General features: G+C 42.4%; 1 protein-coding gene across 3 annotated transcripts in view; it reads left to right on the top strand.

Moving 5' to 3' along the window:
• LOC306861739 (tyrosine-protein phosphatase non-receptor type 12-like) overlaps positions 1–11,980 on the top strand; it is a 42,209-nt gene that overhangs the window by 25,277 nt on the left and 4,952 nt on the right. For all 3 annotated transcript variants that reach the window (XM_079404170.1, XM_079404168.1, XM_079404169.1), the window contains exons 9-13: positions 2,799–2,865; positions 6,229–6,306; positions 6,411–6,509; positions 6,895–6,980; positions 10,225–10,832. In XM_079404170.1, the coding sequence (XP_079260296.1) occupies positions 2,799–2,865; positions 6,229–6,306; positions 6,411–6,509; positions 6,895–6,980; positions 10,225–10,832 (938 nt within the window). The remainder of the gene's footprint in view (positions 1–2,798; positions 2,866–6,228; positions 6,307–6,410; positions 6,510–6,894; positions 6,981–10,224; positions 10,833–11,980) is intronic.

Consider the following 11,980-nt stretch of genomic DNA (forward strand, 5'->3'; position numbering starts at 1 on the left):
AGAGCGTATGCGTTTATTACAGAGACCAGTCGCGATCACGCGCTAAACAATGCTGTGAAATTCAGTAAGAAGCACTCGAGTTCAGCACAGAGTTCTCCAGTACAAATCACATCTCTTTAATTTAAACTAGTTTAAAGCCAAATAAATCGGAGCTGTTATTCTCATTAACACTGATGCAGAAACAGTGCAACACCAATCCAGTTAGAAGACGTTTCAATCCACAAATCACCCACATTTACCATAGTTTTACTGTAGTAACACTAACGGTGACAATGGTACGGTGGCAGAAAAGTAGGATATTCATGAGTATTATTATATTATTAATATACTAAATATTTTAAAGGAGTAGCCTAATGGAATATAATTACATTATTTTGTTAATTATTCTATCAGTTGGTGTGGATTTGTAATTGACTGAATGTCTTTAGGCTACTGTTTTTCAATGCAAACATCATAGAAATCATATAGTTAGGCTATTTTTTTACCATGATAATGAGGTGCTGTACTTTTGGTTATGTATAAAAGATGAGGCTGTTACAGTTTTCACAATGGTACTGTCAAATGTACATCTGCATCCCAAATCAAAAGTAGAGCTGTCGCGATTCGTCGATTTTTAAAAATCGCCGACTTAATTTTGCTCACGTCGACTAACCGGCAAATACCGGAAGTGGCGCATTTCACGGACGAGAATCCATAAAACACATTATTAGACTATTTTCCAAGGCTGCATGATATATTAAACCCATTTAAAAATCATAATTAAGCATAATTGTGAATTCACAAACGCTATGATTTAATCAAATAATTATATGCAATGCAGTTCTAACACAGTATATGCGCTTTAATTATTTGCATGCGTGTAGATTAAGTTTGTGCGTCTCACAGTAGCTCCACAGAAACTTATCATTTACATGTGGAGCGTCTCAAACTCATCTCTGCACGTTGAGTTTGGGTTTATAATAATGTTCATCTGGGAACACAACATGCGCCATTTCATCACATTTGTAAGGTAAATCATTTATAAATCTACACAAACGCAGGAGAATACATCGCGATTTCAAAACAAAAGTTCAACTCCTCACTCTGAGTTTACACGTTTCGATGTCCACATATTCATTTAATTACAGCGGCTATAGCATTTCTGTCCTAAATAAATGGCCAAATATTAAAGATTAAGTGGACATTTGAGTTAAATCGTGCTTGGTCAATATTAAACAAGGATTAGATCGCACCGTAATGTGTAAAAACAATCATCAGGCCGTCGGCTCCCCCCTGCAGGCCTTTGTTGTGATGCGTAATGTCCATTAGCTCTATTGTTTATTATACATTATATATTTAAACAGTTTTGTTCAATAAAACCATATGATTTCTTGCTTTTGAAACTTTATTTGAATTAATTATTATTGCATCATTGCTATTATATATGTATTTTAAGTAATTTTAAAAGCTATTGTTCACTTACATCTATTTTTATTACCACAAAAGAAATTAAATAAAAACTAATATATATATAATTATAGGGCCCTATGAAAACCGTTTTATTTCCAAATTCAGTTTTTTCCATTTAAATTTTTCTATACTCTGTTTTAATCATTAAATAAAATTTTATTAATCAAAAAGCCTGTCTAATTAATTGAGTTTTACAGTTTTATCATCTTTACCAAATTCTGTTTTGCATTATTTTCTGGATTCCATTTAAATGGTTCCATTAAATTTTAATAATCAAAAGCATCTTCAATGAATTTATTTTATATTAAAAAAGTATATATTTTTAGTTTTTTTCAGAAATACTGCACATTTACATTTTTCATCTACATAAATTCTGGTAAATAATATTTCTGGTAAATACTCCTTTTAAAAAGTGTTTTTTAATTATAATTGTATTATTATTAGATTAGAACACATGGATATGTTGTCATTGTTACACTATAATACTGAACTGATTGCAGTGATTTGGGCTGAGAGATGGACACCTGCTTCTTGCACTCTATGTTGCACTTTACTGTTGCTTTAAAAAAGGATTTCATAGAAATTTGGATTTATTTGGTTTAATAAAACATTCTTAAGTAAAATTGTAGATTTTTTTGTGGGAAATTAATCGTTTGGATTAATCGATACATTAGTCGATTGATTAATCGAAATAAAAATAGTCGTTAGTGGCAGCCCTACTCAAAAGCAATAAAAGTTCAGGAAGAGTGTTTTCAGCCTTTTTAAAAATATATATATTTTATATAAAAATATGGCATGCCGCTTCAAACAATGGCATAAATCTGTTCAATATAATCGTTATTAATAATCGCAATTACAATCTCAAGGGAATAATCGACAATTATGATTTTTGTCATAATCGTGCAGCCCTACCGCTGAAGTTCAGGCTTAGTTGGGTTTATGGGTGTTCCTTTAGCACGAGCCTCAGAGCTTGTGCCGTGTTTGTTTTGGTGTGCTGTGGAATTAGATTCACAGTGAGATTAGACCATAATTATGGATATGAGAGCAGCTCATGATAAAGAGGATCAGTGTGGAGGATACAGAGAAACGAGGTGTGTATGTGTCCGCTGGCCGTTACTGTACAGATGCATCATGGAGAAATTATTCAGAAATGTGCAAAAGGGCAAGACTGTCAAGACAAAAAGGCAAGAAGAGGTTTAATGCTGTGTGATGGAGGCCAGGGGACACCAGTGATGCTGCAGGGCTTTCTAATGGTTTAACATGTTTACTGGTTCATAGAAAATGACTGGGTGACGTGTCTGATGTTAGCGTGTGTTCTGACTGCATATGTGTGCTGTATGTGTTGACAGTGCTGGCTGTGGACGCACAGGAGCCATCTGTGCAATCGACTACACGTGGAACCTCCTGAAAGCTGGGGTAACACACGCACACACACACACACACACATACTCGCACTCACACACACACTCACACACATACTCACACTCACTCACGCACACTCACACACCCACACACACACACAAACATACTCACACTTACTCTCGCACACACACACACACACACATTCGCACACACGCACTCAAACATACACTCACTCTCGCACGCACACATACTCACTCACGCCCGCACTCACTCACACACACACACATACACATACACTCACTCTCGCACTCACTCACACACACGCACTCACTCACACACACACACACACATACTCACACTCTCGCACTCACTCACTCACACACACACACACACACACACACACACATACACTCACTCTCGCACTCACTCACACACATACACTCACTCTCGCACTCACACACACGCACTCACTCACACACACACATACATACTCACACTTACTCTCGCATACACGCACTCACACACACACATTCGCACACACGCACTCACACATACACTCACACTCACTCTCACACGCACACACACGCACTCACACGCACTCACACATACATTCACACACACATACACTCACTCACACACACACGCACTCACTCACACACACACACACACACACACACACACATACACTCACTCTCGCACTCACTCACACACATACACTCACTCTCGCACTCACACACACGCACTCACTCACACACACACATACATACTCACACTTACTCTCGCATACACGCACTCACACACACACATTCGCACACACGCACTCACACATACACTCACACTCACTCTCACACGCACACACACGCACTCACACGCACTCACACATACATTCACACACACATACACTCACTCACACACACACGCACTCACTCACACACACACACACACACACACACACACATACACTCACTCTCGCACTCACTCACACACATACACTCACTCTCGCACTCACACACACGCACTCACTCACACACACACATACATACTCACACTTACTCTCGCATACACGCACTCACACACACACATTCGCACACACGCACTCACACATACACTCACACTCACTCTCACACGCACACACACGCACTCACACGCACTCACACATACATTCACACTCATTCTCGTACGCACACACACGCACTCATTCATACGCACTCACACACACACACACACACACATACACTCACTCACACACACACGCACTCACTCACACACACACATACATACTCACAGTTACTCTCGCACACACGCACTCAAACACACATTCACACACACGCACTCACACATACACTCACACTCACTCACACGCACACACACGCACTCACACATACACTCACTCGCACGCACACACATACACTCATTCATACGCACTCACACACACACACACACAAACATACACACACATACACTCACTCTCGCACGCACTCACACACACACACACACACAAACATACACACACACACACACACATGCACTCACACACACACACACACACATACACTCACTCTCGCACGCACTCACTCACACACACAAACATACACACACATACTCACTCTCGCACTCACACACACACATACACTCACTCTCGCACGCACTCACTCACACACACACACACAAACATACACATACACTCACTCTCGCACTCACACACACACACACACATACACTCACACACATACACTCACACTCACTCTCGCACGCACACATACTCACTCACGCCCGCACTCACTCACACACACACACATACACATACACTCACTCTCGCACTCACTCACACACACGCACTCACTCACACACACACACACACATACTCACACTCTCGCACTCACTCACTCACACACACACACACACACACACACACACATACACTCACTCTCGCACTCACTCACACACATACACTCACTCTCGCACTCACACACACGCACTCACTCACACACACACATACATACTCACACTTACTCTCGCATACACGCACTCACACACACACATTCGCACACACGCACTCACACATACACTCACACTCACTCTCACACGCACACACACGCACTCACACGCACTCACACATACATTCACACACACATACACTCACTCACACACACACGCACTCACTCACACACACACACACACACACACACACACACACATACACTCACTCTCGCACTCACTCACACACATACACTCACTCTCGCACTCACACACACGCACTCACTCACACACACACATACATACTCACACTTACTCTCGCATACACGCACTCACACACACACATTCGCACACACGCACTCACACATACACTCACACTCACTCTCACACGCACACACACGCACTCACACGCACTCACACATACATTCACACTCATTCTCGTACGCACACACACGCACTCATTCATACGCACTCACACACACACACACACACACATACACTCACTCACACACACACGCACTCACTCACACACACACATACATACTCACAGTTACTCTCGCACACACGCACTCAAACACACATTCACACACACGCACTCACACATACACTCACACTCACTCTCACACGCACACACACGCACTCACACATACACTCACTCGCACGCACACACATACACTCATTCATACGCACTCACACACACACACACACAAACATACACACACATACACTCACTCTCGCACGCACTCACACACACACACACACACAAACATACACACACACACACACACATGCACTCACACACACACACACACACATACACTCACTCTCGCACGCACTCACTCACACACACAAACATACACACACATACTCACTCTCGCACTCACACACACACATACACTCACTCTCGCACGCACTCACTCACACACACACACACAAACATACACATACACTCACTCTCGCACTCACACACACACACACACATACACTCACACACATACACTCACACTCACTCTCGCACACACACGCACTCACTCACACACACACACACACACACATACACTCACTCGCACGCACGCACTCACTCACTCACACACACTCACTCTCACACGCACATACACTCACTCACACACGCATTCACTCACTCACACACACGCACACACATACACTCACTCTCGCACACTCACACACACACGCACTCACACACACACACATACTCACACTCACTCTCGCACATTCATGCACTCACACACACACACACACACACATACACTCACTCTCGCACATTCATGCACTCACTCACACACACACACACACACACACACACATACACTCACACTCACTCTCGCACATTCATGCACTCACACACACACACACACATACACTCACACTCACACACACTCACACAGTCTAACCACTGAAGGACTGTGTGTCATTTTGCAGAGAATTCCTGAAGATTTTAACGTTTTCCAGCTGATTCAGGAGATGAGGACACAGCGGCATTCAGCAGTTCAGACCAAAGTAAACTACACAAAACACACTACAGACTCTGTAGCAGAACAAACACACGTTACAAACCAGCGCAGGATTGATTCACTAGCCTCCTGTGTCTCTCTGTGTGTCAGGAGCAGTACGAGCTGGTTCATCGAGCGATTTCACAGCTCTTTGAGAAACAGCTGAAGCTTTTGGAGAGTCCAACAAACTCTGAGCTCACAGACGGGATGGTAAGACCACAAACACACAAACAAACACACACAGACACACGATGAGCTGCCTGGATTAGATCTCTTCTAGAAAGACAGGAATGGCAGTTGAGAGAATTTAAACAATGAACAATAGAAACAATGATGCTTTACTTCCTGTTTGAAAAGCCTGATATACTGACACAATGCGGTCTGACTGTGCGTGCACACACACACACACACATACATACATTGGACTGCAAGTGTCAGTTTGAGGTGTCATTCTGTCCTTTTCTCCTCTATTTTCACTTATCTGTTTGTAATGTAGAAGTTCTAGTGTTTTACATTCACATGTTTGGTTTGTCTTTGTTCTGACACACACGCACTCACACACACTCACACGCACACACACACAAACACACTGCAGGAAGAGGGCAGCCCGGAAAAACCCGGTCAGAAGTCAGATGAGGAGAGATGGGACACGCCCCCTCCCAAACCGCCCCGCATCCGCAGGTGAGACTCCGCCCCCTATGTACACGCCTCCAGAGTCTCATCAACCTCAAACATCCAACTGCACCGAATAAAGAAACGTAGAAACATACTAGTTTCACTAGTTTGTACGTTTATCAGTGCAATCTTATTTATTTTAGAATTTAGAGAGTATAAATGGCCTGTGCTGACAAATTGATTCACATTAAGCATATTGTCAAAACTGAATTATTTTTATTTTCAAATTCTCCATTTAAAGACCTTCAAAATTATGTATCTACACCCGTTTGAAGTCGATATAGAGTTAATTCTGAGGAAAATAGAGTTAAAGTTTTCTGAAGGTTCCAAAGCAAAATCACCAGCAACATTGCATCTTTTCCTCCAGTTCTTTTCTTAATGATAATTAATTATCATATTAATAATCTTAATATAGCTATTTTTTATTTTATCTTTGTTATTCTAAATGAGAACAGATGCAAAAAAACAGTATACAAATATAAGAAACAAATAATGCATTACCTTTTTCATTTTACATCTAAACAAAAGCATTCAAATAAGAAAAACAAATAATCAAATGTAAAAATCCCTTTAGTGTGTTCATTACAAATAAATTGATTATTAAAACTACAAAAGCAGTTCAATCAAGAGCAGTGAGTGATTCCCTCTTTTCTTTTATCGTTAGATAATGCGACAGTATATATTAAGACCTGTTGTGATGCACAGATCTAATATAATGTTACACATCAGATGTTTTTCCCCCAGCAGTTCCCCAAATGTTCACTTAAGACATAACCGTTTGTTTGCGTGAACACTTAAATACTGTAATTCAGTGTTTATTTATTGTGATTGTGTACTTCCGATGACAGTCAGCGCGAGAAGCGAGCGGAGAAAAGGTACTCCTCATAGAAAACGTACAAATAAAGATAATTTTAGATGTTTAATTACTATTTGGAACACTGGGATCGTTAGATGAGGGCTTAATTAACTTATTTTTGTGAAAACTTCAAATTTGACTAAAATCAATTTTTTTTGCGTGTAGCTCAAAATTAACCCGTGTGCATTCACACTCATTTTGCCAGCACAGGCCACATATCTAGTATTGGAGTATTAGTATTTAGAAAATATGTGGACCACAAAACCAGTCATAAGTGTCAATTTTTTTAAATTGAGATGTATACATCATCTGAAAGCTGAATAAATAAGCTTTCCATTGATATGTGCTTTATGATAGGACAATAAATCAGAAAATCTGGAATCTGATTCGTATGGTGACAGACGGACTCAGCGTTTCTCAGACTCGTATAACTGTGTGTCAGTTTAGTTCTGATGACAGCGTGAACGCAATGTTTTGCTGCGTCTGCTCGTCTCTCTAGTGAGTTTGTGTCCGGTGAGTGTGTTCATGGTCAAAGCAGTTTGATGGTCGGCCATCGGGGTCAGTTAGATTGTCCGTTTCTGTATTTGTTCTATTAGTGTCTATTTTTTGTGACCATGGACCACAAAACCAGTTATACGGGTCAATTGTTTTTACATCATCTGAAAGCTGAATAAATAATCTCTCCATTGATGTATGGTTTGTTATGATAGGACAATATTTGTCTGAGATACAACTATTTGAAAATCTGGAATCTGAGGGAGCAAAAAAATCTAAATATTGAGAAAATCTCCTTTAAAGTTGTTCAAATGAAGTTCTTAGCAATGCATATTACTAATCAAAAATGAAGTTTTGATATATTTACGGTAGGAAATTTACTAAATATCTTCATGGAACATGATCTTAATATCCTAATGATTTTTGTCATAAAAGAAAAATGTATAATTGTGATCCATACAATGTATTGTTGGCTATTGCTACAGATATACCTGTGTTACTCATGAGGGGTGTGAATCGGCACTGGTTTCATGATTCAATTTGATTACGATTATGTCAACGATTCAATTCAATTCGATATCACAATGCATCACGATTATTTCAAATTTATTTTGTGCATTTTTATTAAATTATATAAGCAGGCTACTTTTTAAAATAATTATGTTACCTAATTAATATATTAATATATAATTAATTATGGTTAAGAATTAAAAATAAATATAGCTTCAAAACATACAAGCAAATATAAAGTAATAAAGGGGGGAAAGACAATTACAAGTGCTTTAAGTATTGAAAGTTTACAGCATTATTGCCACTTGATTATTACTGATGAGATCATAGACACTGGCAGCTCTAATAGACTGCATTCACACTAATGCACAGATCTATTTCCACACAGCCTATACTGTAAAAAAAAAAAAATAAATAAGTTGAGCCAACTTAAAATTTTAAGGCAACCAGCTTCAGCAGATTTTTGAGTTTTCTCAACTTGTTGTTTTAAGTTTATACAACAAAAAGTTGAGAATCTCCTACAGCAATAAGTTGAGAGAACTCAAAATCTGCTGAAGCTGGTTGCCTTAAAATTTTAAGTTTGCTCAACTTTTCTTTTTTTTCTTTTTTTTTACAGTGTATCAGATGTTTTGTCCTGTTCTGAAAAAATAACTGTTTACATCAATTTAATATCATAAAAGTAGATACAAGTGCATTTAACCGCAGCCGCGAGCTTCAGGACAAACAAACACAAAGCGCACGTGAAAGTCTGTCAGTAGTACGTGAGTTTCGTGCATCTATTACGTACTGCATTCCAAACGGCAGAAATTAAAGCATATCTAAAGTTAAAAAAAATGACAGCGAGTGGAAGCACTGTCAAGCAATGCGCACGCGTCTCACACCGCATATACTGTGCAATGAAGCCTGCTGCGTTCACACAGGACGTGGCATACGCTGGCCAGAGCGAAATAGGCAGAGTTTTCAAAACTTTTACGGGGAGTTCAATTTGGATGCCCGTTTCTATTGCCCGTGTGGGTAATCGTCACAGAGCGCAGCGCAAAAGTTGAACAATCTTGAACTTTGACCGCGGTGTGCGCGCAAACTCGCCCATGTGCGCTTTCCGCGTCCTGAGTGAAAGCCGCTTCTCTAGCGCACACGTGCCATATGCGGGAAAAAGCCAAGCTCAGATTTTAAAATAGCACGTATGCGAATGACGTTATAGGCTATAATCGATTATAGTCTATTACTGCATCGATGCAGAATCGTCCACGTCCGCATCGCGATGCAGCGATTCATTTCGACAACCCTACCACTCATGACTGCTTTTGTGCTCCAGGGTCACACATTTATTTCATGTCATCTGTGTTTTCTTGTCTCTCAGTAATCATGTTTTCTCTGGTTCTCTCTCAGTAATCAGGCCGAGGGTGATGTGAAGGAGGAGATTCTCCAGCCTCCAGAGCCGCGCCCCGTTCCGCCCATCCTCACGCCATCTCCACCCTCGGCCTTCCCTACGGTCACAAACGCACGGCAGGACAACGACCGCTACCATCCCAAACCCATCCTGCACGTGCTGGCATCGGACCAGAACCCCGACCTCAACGAGAACTACAGCAAGCCAGGGCAGGACGGGCCGGACCGCCGGCTGGAGCGCAAGCTGAGCATCGAGATCAAGAAGGTTCCGCTGCAGGAGGGGCCTCGCAGCTTCGAGGGGAACAGCGCTCTGCAGCGCTCGCACGCCTTCAAGCGCTCCAACACCACCTCCTTGTGCGAGGAGAGCGCCGAGCCTCTGCGACCCAACCACCTGCCGCTGAGGGAGGAGAAGGGTCAGTCCGAGCCCAGCCCTGACCGCTCGCCTGGCCGGACGGCGCTGAGCTTCACCAACCCGCTGCACTCAGACTTCCCTGATGCTCTCTCCTTGATAAGCGGTGCGGCTTCAGCAGAGCAGCAGAGCGATCACGCCCCCCACAGGGTCACACCGATGTCCACCGCCGGCCAGAGCCTCCCCACACACACCTCAAGTACGTACTTACACACACACACACACACACTCGCGCCGCCCCTCCGTCTGCTGCCTTTCCCAGCTCTCCCTTCCTTCGAGTCGCTTGACTCTCATTTGATCAGAAATTATTGGCACATGCGAGCAGGAAGTGACAGATTTGAGCATCACTATGACGGGTCTGTGTCGCTTTGAGTCCGGTCTTTAGGAAGTGGACGCCTGTGTAATCCACGGTTCTCTCGGAAACAGAAGCACCTTTTCCTGTTTGTCTTTCAGTCCATTTAAATTCTGTCAGCTGATCTGGCCGTGTGTGCGAGCGTGTGTGCGAGCGTGTGTGCGAGCGTGTGTGCGAGCGTGTGTGCGAGCGTGCGTGCGTGCGTGCGTGCGTGTGCGCGAGCGTGTGTGCGGAGATGCTCCTGGGATCTTTTGGTCACCTGATCAAATGCAGCTTGTTTTCTGCCTCTGAGCTGTGCTAATGCTGCCTGTCTAGGGCACTGAGTAGGTTTGTGGGGCTGAAGGCATGATGGTAGTGTAATGATCGGGGGTCCAGGCTCGTGTCAGCTGTTGACGTTCAACGGTGTGTGTGTGAGAGCTCTGGTTGGTAACGGTGCTCTTTTTGCCCCAGACTGTGACGACAGTGAAGATTGGCCCCCGCCTGTTCCTGAGCGAACCGCTGAGTCCTTCCTAATGGCCACAGGTGCGTCTTTACTGTGTCCAGCCACATGAGGACAGCAGAAGCTCTGAGACAGAAGCACAACTGCTTCTGTAGTCGAGCGGGATCCTCTTCCACTGCGCACAGAATCCAGACAGTGACGATTTACTTTGGTTTATTGTGTGCTAGTTTTGTCTGGTTGCTCTTGGTGAACATCAGTTTCATGACACACACACACACCGTGAACCTTGCGTCTCACAGCGACTGAAGTGATCATTCTGAAATATAGATGACAAAAAGTGGTTTTGACCGAATGCTTTTCAATAAGTATGTGGAGAAAGGCTTGTTTCCCAGAATGCCCGGTTGTTTTAGTGCATCTGTGTGAATCTCAGTAGCCTGTGTGGGTAGAGCTGGGTATCGTTCAAAAATTTTCAATACCTATACCTTGACTTCGATACTCAAAGACTCATCTCCTGATCCACTGCACAAAGGAACAAAATGTAACCAACACAATAAAT

This window comes from Barbus barbus, assembly GCF_936440315.1.
Source record: "Barbus barbus genome assembly, chromosome: 42".
Taxonomy (NCBI): domain Eukaryota; kingdom Metazoa; phylum Chordata; class Actinopteri; order Cypriniformes; family Cyprinidae; genus Barbus; species Barbus barbus.